The 15,856-nt window shown below is 42.9% G+C and overlaps 2 protein-coding genes across 4 annotated transcripts in view; one reads left to right on the top strand and one right to left on the bottom strand.

Annotated features, from left to right (window-relative positions):
- The window catches only part of LOC123759407 (transmembrane ascorbate-dependent reductase CYB561), a 107,247-nt gene that overhangs the window by 6,157 nt on the left and 85,234 nt on the right, over nucleotides 1-15,856 (top strand). The window contains exon 2 of one of the 3 annotated variants that reach the window (XM_069335211.1): nucleotides 13,412-13,571. The exons of the other annotated variants lie outside the window; for them this stretch is intronic. The gene's annotated coding sequence lies outside the window, so the exon portion shown is untranslated. The remainder of the gene's footprint in view (nucleotides 1-13,411; nucleotides 13,572-15,856) is intronic. 3 annotated transcript variants of the gene reach the window in all.
- On the bottom strand, nucleotides 1,031-14,813 carry LOC123759408 (protein Fer3). The gene is given in 4 exon segments (XM_045744428.2): nucleotides 1,031-1,223; nucleotides 1,225-1,325; nucleotides 3,389-3,530; nucleotides 14,658-14,813. Coding segments are annotated over 4 exon segments (447 nt in total). The 5' UTR covers nucleotides 14,669-14,813.

Genomic DNA, 15,856 nt, shown 5'->3' with positions numbered 1-15,856 from the left:
AAACACCTGTTTATCTGAAGCTATATTATCCAATATACATCTGATAAATCAAACTTGTAACCCGATTAAATGGGTTAGATAAATGAATGAGCAACTCCTTGTAAATCAAATTTTGTTTTGACAATGAGCATAAAAAGATCCAACAAAGTTGTATTTTTTATATTAATAATTTACTTTTCCTCTAATTTTGGAATAAAAATAATGTCCAGTACAGTATATGTAAATTTGCATCATAAACACTTATGTAATTTAAATTTTATTTGGATACACAATTAGCATAAAATTAATATACAGTATATATATACAATACAGTACTGTACCTGAAAATGTGAATAAAACAGTTTCAGACCCAATTAATGTGGATAAGTAAGTGTTCGCTGTAGACACCAGTTCGTTCTTGCGAGTGTTCGTAACATCAAGAAACAGTCGTACTTAAAGTGCCCTAATCTAATCAACCAGAGGACCCACAAACAGAAAACGGGACAATATCAATTTCCGAAGCGCTACTATTTTTCTTGTACGTACAGTACAGTACATCAGTTTTTGGCTTTGGGTAAAGTATAAGTCAAAATGCAACGTGCTATAAAGAGAACAGGTTGTAGACACAGCATATTCCAATGATGTATTCAAAGCCTAATGTAAAAGTACGGTACTTCAGTAGTGTTATGAGAGCCTTAATGTGATGGCAGTGCTCTAATTAGAACTACAGTAATGTGTTCATGATTATTATGACTTGTATAGTGTCAATAACTATACAGTATTAACACTGCCCAGTGCCCTTGATTATTGTTGTGTACTTCTGGTTTAATTAAACAATACAGTATTAATTATCAGTATTATTAATAATTAGTACAGTATTATTAATTAGGAAGACGGATGAAAACTTAAGCTATATTTGGAAGACTTGATACCGATGTAAGCCACATACAATTAAGATTAAATATGAAATTGTTTATATCCACAGTTACACTGACATATAGTACAAAGATTTAAAGATGAAACTATACAATATGAAGGTAATCCATATGAATTATGCAGCAGGGAGCTGGGATGGGTAAGACGGACAACGCTTGCTAAGAGCTAAGTCAGGGTAGTCGTGGTGCCTGGGAGGGACAGCTGAGGCTGATGGAGGACCTCTGTGTGCTGCTCCGCGTGTATTAGCTGATGCAGAGGTGGTAGTATTATTGGCAGCTGCTGCAGCAGCGGCAACAGCAGCAGCTTCAGTGTTCCGAAGCCAATAGCTCTGTCATAAAGGAAATGTAGGTGATGGCTAGTTTTAAGGTTTCAATGCGGGAGAGCCGTTTCTCATAGGCAAAGGTTGGCACCTGAGGAAAGATAATAACAGATATATAATTATTCATATGTATGTTTAATTTTTCCTCAAGTTAATTATTGTAAATATGTATAATATAGTGTGCTGTACTATACATGGTGTCCATAAATTATTTGACACTTGCCATTTTTTTTTTTAATTCTACAGCAATGCTCTGCAATAGAAAGGAAGAAAAGAACTTTAAGTTGTTTGTAAAGTTAAATTAACCCAGTGTTTTATCTATAATATTTCTGAGCTACTTACTCTGCCACTCTCATAAATCTATTTGGCATGCTTAGAAGGCTTTTGAGTGCATTAAGGCAAAATGATAGTGTATATATATGGCACCAACACGATGAGGACTAGCATTTCTGCAGGGTCATGTAAGGTGCTTGGCAGTTACTGGTGATAATTCCCATCCAGTCAAGAAAAAGAAAGGCCTGAAAGTCTGTCGACAACCAATGATTCCTACACCGCATGCTTGCTTCAGCCCACTGTCACCAGGTTTGCCTGGAGTTGGTTCTGGGAGTTGTTCTACTCCCCCAGTGATTTATGATAACTTGATCTAACAAGCTGTTGCTTGATGTGGCCTGTATGCCCAAATATCCACTACAGTCTGGTTAGACTAGTACTAGTACTTTGATGAGCAAGGCCTGATTCAGTTAAGTTGACATTGTTCCCCCAAGGTCTGGTGGTGCTTTCAATTGACCAAATGCACATTAGTCTATTAACTGTGGTCAGTGTCCTAGCTAGTGAGGTTACAGGTTAGTTTGACAATTCCTGAGTTTTTCAGGTTGGTTTCTTCCTGAGTACTGGTGTCAAAAGATATCTTGCATTGGGTAGTCCCTTGGCTTCTCTTCACTGGTATCTGTGAGGCTCATGTGGTTCATGCTGGTTCCCTACATCTAGTTTTCTTTCCCCTCTCTTCTGTTCGACCTGTGGAACTTCATATCTGTGAACCCAACAGCTAAGCTTCCTAATCAGGTACATATTTATTACTAGGTATTTATTATTAGGTTAAAAAAAACTCTGCCCATTTGTTTCTGCCTTGACAGGGAATCAAGCCCGGGCCCTTAGGACTGTGACCTCCGAGCGCTGGCGAGGATCCTACATGTGTGTGTATTTTGGACATGAGTAGACAGGTGTTATTCAATATGACAGCAAATGTTCAGCCAATAGTTCTAACATGAATTTTTTCTGTATTTTTCAAAAGTTCATTTTGCACTTTTATTGGTCAATAAAATTGTAAATTGAACTTTGGAGAGTAAATTCTTCACCTTGTGCAGGCGATGAGTCACAATAACGTAGCTAAAGTATGTTGACCAGACCACACACTAGAAGGTGAAGGGACGACGACGTTTCGATCCGTCCTGGACCATTCGCAAGTCGATTGTGGTCCAGGACGGACGAAACGTCGTCGTCCCTTCACCTTCCTTCATAAATGAAGAATGTAATGAACTCAGATTCGTACCAGAACAACTCGTCTAATTTGATCACACACACAGTCATATATCATAAGAAGATATTCTCTGAGAAGATTGAGGTAATAGTATAGAACTGAACTCACGTGCTGGCAATATATAGATACAGTAGCATGCACTGTACTGTATATATTAATTTGATTTTTTAATGTAACGAGACATTTTTAACTGGCAACCCAAATATATTTTAATTGACCTTAATGCATTCATGTGATACTAAGATCCTTTTGCTGCACATCTTCCATAGAGTACAATACAACTTTAAAATTACCGCCTCACCCCAGCAAATTTATTGGAAGCATGATCGTACATATAGTACAGTAGGTAATTGAAATTGAAATAAGTTTATTGAGGTAAAATACACACAAAGGGATGAGGTAGCTCAAGCTATTCTCATCCCTTTAAGTACATCGTGTTAATACATATACACACATCACAAACAATAAACATATTACCAAACATTCTGGGAGATAAACATATACATTTCCTAGTACGTAATTGTAAACACTGTTCTCTCTTAACAGTCTTCTAAATTTGATTTTTATTTCTGAAATTGTATACAGAAACTTTATTACAAGAAATTAGTGAAGGTTACCTTGCGTCTAAGTTTGTCGAAGGCTTCGTTGAGGTTGAACATGCGGCGTCGCTCCCTGACGTTGGCTGCGCGCCGCTGGGCCATAGTAGGTACTCTGCGGCGCACCTTTTTACCACCACCACCTACACCACCGCCACCGTACCTGCGGGACACCACAGATTGATTGATGAAGATTAAGCCACCCAAAAGGTGGCACGGGAATGAATAGCCCGTAAGTGGTGGCCCTTTCGAACCATTACCAGTATCAAGAGCTGATACTGGAGATCTGTGGAGGTGCGACTGCACCCTGCGTGACGGGAGATGTCTCCCGTGGGAGACCACAGCCAGTCCTTAGCTCTCAAGGGTGATGGATAAAATGAATTGTGATGCACGAGGTATATAAGCTGATTCAAACTCTTAATAGATGTTGCCAGTGTTCGTTAAAGTGTAACCTATCAAATGTTTCTGCCCGAAACGCTGCGCGTACTAGTGGCTTTACAAGATTGTAAATACTATGCTATGTATTCTCACAAACCCAATGTACCTTCTTGTATATAAATAAATAAATGTCTCAGTAATGTAGATGAAATCGGCAACGGTATATACTATTTCAGACAACTGCATGAAGTTTTTAAGAAAACAATGAAGAAGTTTTCATCGGAGAATGCATATACACTATGAATGTTTTCACTACAGAGTCTGGTCTGTAGTATACCTTATATTTGGTTTACCTTTCGTAACTCATTTTGTAAATTTACTTATAATCTTAGTCATAACTAAACCTAATTTATCTGTGTGTATCAGATAAGATTCTAGATGAGAATATTCAAAGCGCATGGTGGTAAAGTATTTGGTGTTTATTTGATAGTCTTGCTTACAGCAGTCGGTTAGAAATGGTATGACGGGTCATGACAGGTTGAGACGAGAATGCTGGTGACGAGTTGCTGGTGGAGTCAGGCAGGACATAAGTACCTATAGGTGGCCGGAGCCGAGAGCTTGAGCGAGGTCGGGTATAGAGAGCTCGAATGCTGCCGGGAGTAGCTCTGTTCTGTAGGGAGGCTTGTAGTGTTGCTGTGAGAGTTGAAGCTTGATTGATTGATTGATGAAGATTAAGCCACCCAAAAGGTGGCACGGGCATGAATATCCCGTAAGTGGTGGCCCTTTTGAGCCATTACCAGTATCAAGAGCTGATACTGGAGATCTGTGGAGGTGCAACTGCACCCTGCGTGACGGGAGACGTCTCCCGTGGAAGCTAAGTTGACAATGCTGTGTTCTCGACTGTGTTAGAGAACACAGCCCAGTCGATCAACCCGTCCTCGACTCAAGTCCATTACATCCAGCGGTCAACCCCACAGACGCATTCATAAATTTTAATATGCTGTTCATTCAAAACGGGAATTTTCTCAAGTATAAATTAATATTATAATATATTAGCATATTGTGCATATATAGGCATAGGTTAGGTTAGGTGTTTAGGTTCTGTTGGCAATTATTTGTATTTGTAGTACGTGGGTGAAGCATTTATAGCGTTGTGATTCGAACAAAATTCATCAGTGAAACACTTGTTCCGGATATGTTCGAACGTCAGCAGTTGTGAGTCGTGTGTAAATCGCTTTTCATTCATAAACAGGGGGTTTGGTGGGTGCATGGAATCACTTTTGGATCTTTGTTTGGAGGACGGGCTGCAGTCGATAGTGCGTTGGCTTCACACCCGTGGGGTCCACGGTTCGAGACCCATACAGCCCAGTTGAATGGACTGTTTTCAATTTGTCCACCTGACCTTGTGTTAGACACAGCTTGCTGTTCTCTTGGCTAGTTGATTGATTGATAAAGATTAAGCCATCCAAGAGGTGGCACGGGCATGAACAGCCCGTAACTTGGCAAGTTGATCATCATTTGGCCGGTTAGGAAACTCGCTAGTTACTTGTGGCTATCTTAACTCATTTGTGAAAACGTTGGGGATGATGATGTTGAAGATTCTGCTACTGGGAACATCAAGTTCCAAGTAGCACGGGCTATGGTGAGCCCGTAACGTTGGGGAACATGGATTAATTTACGCAGGCGATGAGTCACAGTAACGTGGCTAAAGTATGATGATGATGACTTGAGAATGGTCCAGGACAGACCGAAACGTCGTCGTCCCTTCACATTCTAGTGTGTGGTCTGGTCATCATGTATTAATTTAAATACAGATGCCACTAATGGCAAGTGAAAGTGTCATTAGCGATTATGGGCATTATTGGGAACCGTTAGGTAGTTAAAATAAATTTCTTGGAATGTGGATTAGTTTGGGGATAGTTATAAGTAGCTGGCATATTACAGCTAATGTGGTCTGATGCACTTATAATTTAACTTGTTTAAAGTTACACAGCTTTTTTTCTGACCAAAGAGTGTAGGGCAGTTAAATGTCACATGAAGGCCTTCTGACCAAAGGGTATGATCCAGACTAAGTGTACACTTTTTGGTATACACTAAGTGTACACTGTTTGGAGCCCATACTTTGTTAAGCATAGGATGAAGTGTAATAGGTTCAAAGGTATGCCACTAGACTAGTTCCAGAACTAAGAGGAATGAGTTACAAGGAAAGGCTGCGTGAATTGCAAGCTCACTTCGTTGGAAGACACAAGGGTTTAGGGAGACAAGATCACCACATACAAAATTCTCATGAATGAATTGACAGGGTAGATATATTATTATAACACGGGTTATACTCGCACAAGGAAGCACAGGTTGAAACTGGACACCCAATTGAGTCACTAGAAAGAACTTTTCAGTATCAGAATATAAATGGAATATAATAGGCAGTGAGGTGGTGGAGGCAGATTCCATACACAGTTTCAAATATAGATATGATAAGAGCCCACCAAACTCGGGAACCTGTACACCAGTTGATTGGCAGTTGAGAGCCTAAACTTAACCCCATTAGGTGGCTACACCCCCCACACGTGTTTATGACGTATGATGGTGGCTGGGAAGTGAGGAAGCTAGCAGACAGTGTTTGACATGGACAGTTTCCCATATTAAACAACAGGGCGGTAAGATTATGGAGTTAATTGCAAAAAAAAAAGTTCCGATGGCAAAAATACAAAGAAATTTTTTTTCAGGACCTCAAAATATTACAACTTAGATGAGGCAGGTTACAAGTGGGTTATATAAGATGGAGTGGGTGTTGGTGGGTGTTGGGGCAGAGCAAATCAGGAATGTATATATTTAAGATTAAAGCAGAGATTTAATCGTAAATATGTGGCAAGTATTGGTTGCCCTTATAATAAACAATAAAATGACATGCAAATGGTAGGAAGATGATATCTGGTGGACCAAAAATTGTGCTAATATAGAATGTGGATCTTTGAAATAGCCGGGGGGAGTTGTAGGTGACCATAATTATTTTGCTTTCATATTTATAACGTTGATGAAACTTACTGGAGAGAAATGCCGGCCAAAGCAACCTGACCTCAGGGATGAGGTACCCCTGGAGGTAATCACTTCAAAACCAATACATAATTAGTGCTATTATCTACTTCCTATTCATGGTTTGGTTAGGGCTAGTTAAATTTGGTTATTTTAATACTTAGTAATAGTCACAAACGTGAAATATGAAATCTCGAAACTGTTTTAGTATCTCCTAGAATTTGTATTTATAGAAAAGCAAATTATTCAGACTATTTCAAAGAAAACTAATCAAGCACATAATTTTTATATTTTAAACTAAAGATTTATAATACTATAAAATTACAACGAGAATTCTTTATTTAGTTCGAAGGTTCACTTGCAAGTTTACAAGTAGACTATTATTGGAACCGTAATATACATTCAGACTACTTCAAATATCTAGAAAAATATGAAGATGTTTAGTCTGGGCAGCTGGCCGGTCATTAGACTCGGTTGTACGTTGAGAACCGCCTGACCAAGACAGTGGGTAGTTGACCAGAGACAAATGTGACAGTCTGGAAGGCTAGTACAGAATGAGTTTTGGCTGATTGATTAATTGATGAAGATTAAGCCACCCAAAAGGTGGCACGGTTGTTGTTGTTTAAGATTCGCTACTCTGAACAAATAGTTCCAAGTAGCACGGGCATGAATAGCCCGTAAGTGGTGGTCCTTTTGAGCCATTACCAGTATCAAGAGCTGATACTGGAGATCTGTGGAGGTGCGACTGCACCCTGCGTGACGGGAGATGTCTCTCCGTGAGTTTTGGCTGTGGTGTGTGCCCATATAAACGGCTCACGCAGACTGTATATGCTAATTGCCGGTAATGCTACACAAATATGCTTATTAAAACAGTTTGATTATTTATGACTTATAACTGGTTTAATATTTTGGTAAATAGATGATTTAGTAAAGAGTGATTGAGGTTATTTTTGGTGGTGGGCGAGCGCTCCTCTGTACACCAATAGGAAGCAGGTTGCGGTCACTTGATGGTAACATGACACCGTCTCTCAAATCCAGCCAATGGACCATGGTGTAATTTATGTTAAAAAATTAACTCTTCCGCATCATTCAAGTTTTCAGCATTCAACCCTTATACTCCAGTACTCCACGGTTACCCATTACTATGCCGCCCCTGCAGCGCTAACGCCAAATATACACCATTACTACTTTAAATCTTAATAAACATATATATATATATAAACATATAGTTCCCAAGTCCAAAAACATGTTACTGCATTCTCTTTAATGTTACCAGAGATGTCGATGCCACCTGATCACCCAGTTCTAAAATATCAACATTTATCTAACCCTGCTAATAAATCACACTCAGAACGCAAATCCCCTACAATGTTCAAACAAGTATCAGAGGAATCCGACCAGCGAGAGCACATACTGGGAATATCAACAGTGGGAGACATGGAGATAGTGGTATCGGTGATTTACAATCCCCTACCAAACAATAAAAGGGCCACTGTATTTATTTAAATGTAACGGAAAAGCAGCCACAATGGCAAGGGAAAACAAGAGCTAAAATTCCAATACTAGGGTAGAGTAACCATAGGGGGGAAATAATTAAATAAATAGACCACTTCGGATGTGATGAGACAGAGAGAAGGAAGGAATGGAGGAAACTATCAGGGGAAAGTGCCAAGCCGTTAGACTATATAGTACTGAGAAGGGGACGCCGACCTGCAGGAAGCGAGACCGTCTCTCTACCGTCCAGCCCAAGTGGTTGGCTTGAGACAGAGAGGAAAACTGGTAGACATGGCAGGCAAACACTTCTTAAAGCAGCGTATTACAGAACCAACAAGAGTAAGAGGAGAGGACCCACCAAACACTATTGTGGTGTTCTCCCACAATGAAGCTGATGTTGAGAAAAAAGGGTGACATGCCTCTAGGAGCTCTCATGCTTGAGTATATAGTGGAGCTGAAGGAGTTGGTTACACAAAGAAACCTATTGAAGAAGACGAGATATTACAGACCTGGGGACTACAGTACGATGAAGAACTTTCTTCATGACACCCAATGGAAGGGAAAATAGTTGGCAGATGTGCCAATGCAACAGCAGTTTGCCACTCAAGGAGGAGGAGGACAAGAAAAGTACAATAAGCCCTAAGAACATAAGAACATAAGAACAAAGGTAACTGCAGAAGGCCTATTGGCCCATACGAGGCAGCTCCTATTCTATAACCACCCAATCCCACTCATATACATTGTCCAGCCCACGGCTTGAAACAATCGAGGGACCCCACCTCCACAATGTTACGCGGCAATTGGTTCCACAAATCAACAACCCTGTTACTGAACCAGTATTTACCCAAGTCTTTCCTAAATCTAAACTTATCCAATTTATATCCATTGTTTCGTGTTCTGTCCTGTGTTGATACTTTTAATACCCTATTAATATCCCCCCGGTTATGTCCATTCATCCACTTGTAAACCTCTATCATGTCACCCCTAACTCTTCGCCTTTCCAGTGAATGCAACTTAAGCTTTGTTAATCTTTCTTCATATGAAAGATTTCTAATTTGGGGAATTAACTTAGTCATCCTACGCTGGACACGTTCAAGTGAATTTATATCCATTCTATAATATGGCGACCAAAACTGAACTGCATAATCTAAATGGGGCCTAACTAGAGCAAGATATAGCTTGAGAACCACACCAGGTGTCTTGTTACTAACGCTGCGATTAATAAATCCAAGTGCCCTAGGTTCAAAAGGTAATACCGGGAAGTTAAAGAAAGGTCAAGAAAGGCCTGGAGATAAAGAACACCTTGTGGAACTACATGTGACAAAATCCAAGGCACCAGACTTAATCTCGCCATGATAACCAAACTACACATCAGAAATGGAGAAATTACACTGTTTCGGTCCATCCTGGTCCATTATCAAGACTTGAATAGACTGAAACGTCTTATCTTAGATTTAGGAAAGACTTTGGTAAATACTGGTTCAGTAACAGGGTTGTTGATTTGTGGAACCAATTGCCGCGTAACGTGGTGGAGGTGGGGTCCCTCGATTGTTTCAAGCGTGGGCTGGACATGTATATGAGTGGGATTGGGTGGTTATAAATAGGAGCTGCCTCGTATAGACCAATAGGCCTTCTGCAGTTACCTTTGTTCTTATGTTCTTATCTTCATTTTGTGACGTGTGGTTTGGTCATCATATCTTCAGTCACATTATCATGACTCATAGTCTACTTAACCTCACCATGGCTGCTGAAGGAGGCTCTAGAAGTACTTTTAGATAATGGTCTCCCATTATCTAATTTTTTCAATACAACGCTTGAGGTAAATCTACCGGATAACTAATGGTTATGTAGGCCTGTAGCAAGCAGCATGTTGTTGTTTCAGATTTAGCTACTCAGAACGAAGTGTCCATGTAGGACGGGCTATGGTGAGCCCGTAAAGGTATATTATAGGTAAGTGTTGTACGCATTATGGTGTGGTGCAGCACATGCACTGTGGATCACGTGGTGTGTGTGTCAACACTGGTGGTTGAGGATGTGGCTATCTCTGTTATCGTTGTGAGGAGCCGCCACACCGCCACCTCGCGCTGTCGTATTGGTCAGTACCGTTGTGGCTGTGTGACAGTACCGTTGGTGTGGTGGTCATGGCCGTTGTGGCGGTGGTCAGTACCGTTGTGGCGGTGGTCAGTACCGTTGTGGCTGTGTGACAGTACCGTTGGTGTGGTGGTCATGGCCGTTGTGGCGGTGGTCAGTACCGTTGTGGCTGTGTGACAGTACCGTTGGTGTGGTGGTCATGGCCGTTGTGGCGGTGGTCAGTACCGTTGTGGCTGTGTGACAGTACCGTTGGTGTGGTGGTCATGGCCGTTGTGGCGGTGGTCAGTACCGGTTTGGCTGTGTGACAGTACCGTTGGTGTGGTGGTCATGGCCGTTGTGGCTGTGTGACAGTACCGTTGGTGTGGTGGTCATGGCCGTTGTGGCGGTGGTCAGTACCGGTTTGGCTGTGTGACAGTACCGTTGGTGTGGTGGTCATGGCCGTTGTGGCTGTGTGACAGTACCGTTGGTGTGGTGGTCATGGCCGTTGTGGCTGTGTGACAGTACCGTTGGTGTGGTGGTCATGGCCGTTGTGGCGGTGGTCAGTACCGTTGTGGCTGTGTGACAGTACCGTTGGTGTGGTGGTCATGGCCGTTGTGGCGGTGGTCACGGGTGAAAACGCTCCCTAATTTTCATTAGAGTATGAACTTTGTTTCTCAAAATATAAACAAATAACGTTAAAGTTTTATACTTTGCATGGAAGAGAATACTTGTTCGGTTAACTGTTTGTGCGTTTTTATTATGTATAAATGATAATGCCATTACTGAATAATGTTTCGATTTTGTCTTCAAATTCACTGTAAAATAATAACCATTGTGAACCATTATTAAGACAGTGTATATACACTCCGTAACAGAGGACTGCACCACTATTAAGTTGTGGCAATATATCAGCTTCCTTAGACTAGCGGTCCCTGGGCGTCTTGTTTACGGCTTCACATGTTTTTCAAGAGTGTGGATTAGTCTCTTGGCTCAGCCTTGAGCGAGCGAGCGACTGGACACCTGCTCTGTCAGAGGCCACCGGAACATGTGATGTGATTATGACCGTTGGGTCATTATTCTGCCGTCAGGCATGCCTCTTCATCGGTCCAGATTGATACGGCGTCTCGCGCACTTATCGCCTGGGTTCACTGGGAAGTTGATAGATTTTTCCGTCTTCCGGTTAGAACTTGAAGCGTGAGGCAGAGAGACAATGTCCGTCACCGGCTTGACCGAGAGGTGCCAGGAGTTGGCGGGCCTTTGAAGGCTGATGTGCCCTCGGGGCGAGGTGGGCGTTTGGCTCTTGCTCCGACGAAGCAAGAGCCACACCTTTGCCCGATTAGGCTAGAGTTCAGAGGCGCCATGGCGTAGTGGCCGTGACGCTTCGACATCTCAGAGTTCACAGGACGTCTGACACCTTATCGTCTGCGATTACTGCGTGTCTAGTCTTCCTGACGGTTTCCTCTGTAGGGTGAGGGACTGGTGCTCTCATTCCCGGGAGTCACTAGTGGGATCACTAACAGTGTTTCTTGGCCGCAAGGTTCAGTATTTCCGGCGAGCGGCGACATATATACACAGTCGCAAGGCTGCATTACCCTACACGGGCACGCTGGAGGACCACGTCTTACCACGACCATATTAAGTGTGCCGTCATGGCCAAAAAATCTACAGTAACAAAGTTTTTCAAATATTTTTATATTTTATAGACCTTGGTAAGAATCCTCATGGACACACAAAATATTTAAAGGAAAATTGTTGTTATACGAGATACATAAGGTCGTAAATTCACCGTTCTTCGCTCATGAGGATTATACTACTAACTTAGAAATGCAAATTATTTGACACAATAAATTACTAAATACAAATATTTAAGCAGGTAAATGAGCCGGAAATGTTAGTGATAATACTGTATCAGAAGACGCGAGTTGTTTAAATATAATACCAGGTTTAAAGGTTAATACAAACACTCGTTACAGACTTTCTGTAATATCGTAAAGTAGTTTATAGCACTGAATACGTGAACCATATCAGACTGCACAGCACTGGAATAGACGTAATTAGAGAATTAGTAGAGATTTTGTTAACTTACGCTATTTGGATACAGGCCCATGTGGTGCTGTACTATCCAGATACAGGCCCATGTGGCGCTGTACCGTTCAGATATAGTGGTATTGCTCTTAATTGTTATGGACAAATTACAGCACTACCCTGAACGGGCCCTTCAGTGTTCATAATGGTAAAATTTGACACCATTAACATGCGACCATATTATGTGTTTCCATCAGTTGACCAGTGCCGGCTGACACCCTTATGTTGGCTGACACCCATGTGTTGACTGACACCCATATGTTGGCTGACACCCATATGTTGGCTGACACCCATATGTCGGCTGACACCCATATGTTGGCTGACACCCATATGTTGGCTGACACCCATATGTCGGCTGACACCCATATGTCGGCTGACACCCATATGTCGGCTGACACCCATATGTCGGCTGACACCCATATGTCGGCTGACACCCATATGTCGGCTGACACCCATATGTCGGCTGACACCCATATGTCGGCTGACACCCATATGTCGGCTGACACCCATATGTCGGCTGACACGCATATGTCGGCTGACACCCATATGTCGGCTGACACGCTAGTGTCGTGATAGCTGCGTACAATTCTAACCTCACCGTGCCCCAGGAAGTGTAACTAGTAATTCCTCTCCCGCTTATTAGTGTCGCTGGATCACTATAACCGGCTGACGTTATAGGGGCGAACATATATAATTATTACCATTTTTTCCTCCAACACTAAATTATATTATTTATATATATGGTTATATTTAATAAACAATCTGAATGTGTTTTCTTAGTAATGCGAGTTGAGGGGCTTCGAATACATACTTAAGAGCCTTGTTTACATTGCTAACGACGAGAGACTTAACAAGATAACCATTATAATTGTGTATAAGACAAGCAATGTGGACGATCACAGTAACAATGCATACGAAACGACCACGCCCCAAAAAACAGTGTATTTAAAAAGACATTATAAGTTCTTGGGACTATATCAACAGACGTGCATAGACGGTGGTGGGAAGTGGTGAGGATGTCCGGCCAGGGCGCGGCCATGGCCACCTTCAGGGACACGCCACACACGCCCCGCGACAACACCGCCTGCTTCTCCAGCGATGACGACGAAGAGGACACCGTCGAGTATAACGCCTGCAGGATCAAGTAGGTAGCGTGCTCAACTTATTGGCAGGTGGTGAGAGATGGTTTATGGAGGGTAGCTTGCTTGTGTTGGGCTTCGTGGAGCGGGGAACGTGGCCGCGACGCCTCCAGGTGCCTGCCTCCTCGGAGGTACGTCTCCAGGCACCTTCCCCCAGGAGGTGTACGTACACACACACACACACACACACACACACACACACACACACACACACACACACACACACACACACACACACACACACACACACAGAGGTGTGGCAGAGTTAACATTAAAGCAGTGTCCTGAGACTTGAGTTATGCCGATGCCTCGCTGACGATATTAGCAAGGTACGTAATGGTCAACATTTATAACGAGGCTTTCCGGAGATATTTCTAAGTCGATGCCAATGGTATATCCTAGTTCGTACATCGTATTATGATGCAAGCAGTACAAATATGAGTAACACAAGAACCATTTTACGGCTTTTAAGTGATGCGAGGAGGATCTACTTTCAACGAGTCCCAAATATGACCTAAAGTTAAATCACGAGTTGTTTCCCAAACATGAGATCACACGAGAAGTGTGTGAGGTGCATCTGAGCTGGTGGTCCTCCACGAAGGAATGTGATCATGTAGACCACGGTTGACCAGACCACACACTAGAAGGTGAAGGGACGACGACGTTTCGGTCCGTCCTGGACCATTCTCAAGTCGATCGACTATCGACTTGAGAATGGTCCAGGACGGACCGAAACGTCGTCGTCCCTTCACCTTCTAGTGTGTGGTCTGGTCAACATACTTTAGCCACGTTAGTGTGACTCATCGTCTGCATGTAGACCACTGCTTCCCAACCTTTGTGGACTCGCGGCCTTATATTCTAATACTTAAAAGAACAGCGACCCCTTGCCACAGTTTTGTAATTTGGAAAAAAATTGTCTCATCAGGTCACTCACTACTTGCTAATTATCGATGATTGAGGATCTACTGGTACTCAGAATTTAGGTTTGGCGACCCAGCGGTTGGGAAGCACTGATTCTAAACATTTCCGGTAATGATAATGATGGGAAGGTCATGATGCAGGAGGCATGGCAGATTGCGAGTAAATATTACCTGTGAGACATGACACACTGGCCCCTGAAGGTGTGGGTCTGCCAGAGGTCGTGGAGCGGCAGGGCAGCGGCGGCAGCGGCAGCGAAGGCAGCGTCGTGGGGCGGATAGTGGCCAAGGGCGGCCCCGGGGGCCGCGCTCTCCCATACCAGCCCCGCGCCCGCCCCGGTCCCGCCGTACACGCCCCCACCGCCCCCATACGTCACTTCGTACCCGAACTCTGCAGGAGGAAGTCGGGTGGTGAGGCTCCTGGCAGCAGCTGGGGGAGGGCACAAGACGGCTACCATGAACAACAACTTAAGTCAAGCACAGGAATAACAAGAGCATTGGTAAAAATATATATATAGCCTCGCCCTTTTACCCTTAACCTATGTCTTAACATTGGCGTGAGACACTTCTCTCGCCGGTGCCTGCTGTAGGCCTTCATGGACTTCTTGGGCCCCCCTTATTGGCGGAATTATGTCTTTCATCCTGTTTTGTTGAACAGCTCTCTCTCTCTCTCTCTCTCTCTCTCTACTCTCTCTCATCTCACTCTCATACTACATCATCATCATCTCTCATCTACTACATCTCTCATCTACTCTCTACTCTCACACACACACACACACACACACACCTATAGTTATCTCCTGCTGATGTGAACACGAGCATGCTTAGAAATGCAGTTATGGAGAAATACAAACGTATCTTCTCTAAAACCAAGAAACCACTCGAGTAAGGAGTTTCTTGCCAGACGGCTGAGAGTAACCGGGGGAAGCACTCGCGCCTATAGTGACAGGCAGAGACACTAGCACCAATATAACAGTAAACAAAGCGAAATGTGACCGCCCACAGGCCAGGCACCTACCGCCATGCTCCACAAGGAGGTACTCAAGTGTAAGCATAGTTTACTGCAGTCATGCTTGTAGCCAACATGTAGAGGCTGGGATACTGTGAACTAACCGATGCGTGTATTAAGGTATCAACATATTGCCGTTATAAGGCAGAAGGTGATTGCACATATGTGACAATAGCGGAATGGTGATAACAGTAACATTAGGAAGCTGGAGAGAGTGATGGCAATAATGAAACAAGATAACTGGACAAGAATAACGCAGTAACTAACGATGAAACAATAAAGTAACTGCCATCTACCTTAAGATCAAATTATGAGGGGTAAAAGCAGTAGTAACTACGGTGAATCAATACGGTGAAATAGTGAA

This window comes from Procambarus clarkii, chromosome 32 (assembly GCF_040958095.1).
Source record: "Procambarus clarkii isolate CNS0578487 chromosome 32, FALCON_Pclarkii_2.0, whole genome shotgun sequence".
Classification (NCBI taxonomy): domain Eukaryota; kingdom Metazoa; phylum Arthropoda; class Malacostraca; order Decapoda; family Cambaridae; genus Procambarus; species Procambarus clarkii.
This window is presented reverse-complemented; position numbering and strand designations above follow the sequence as displayed.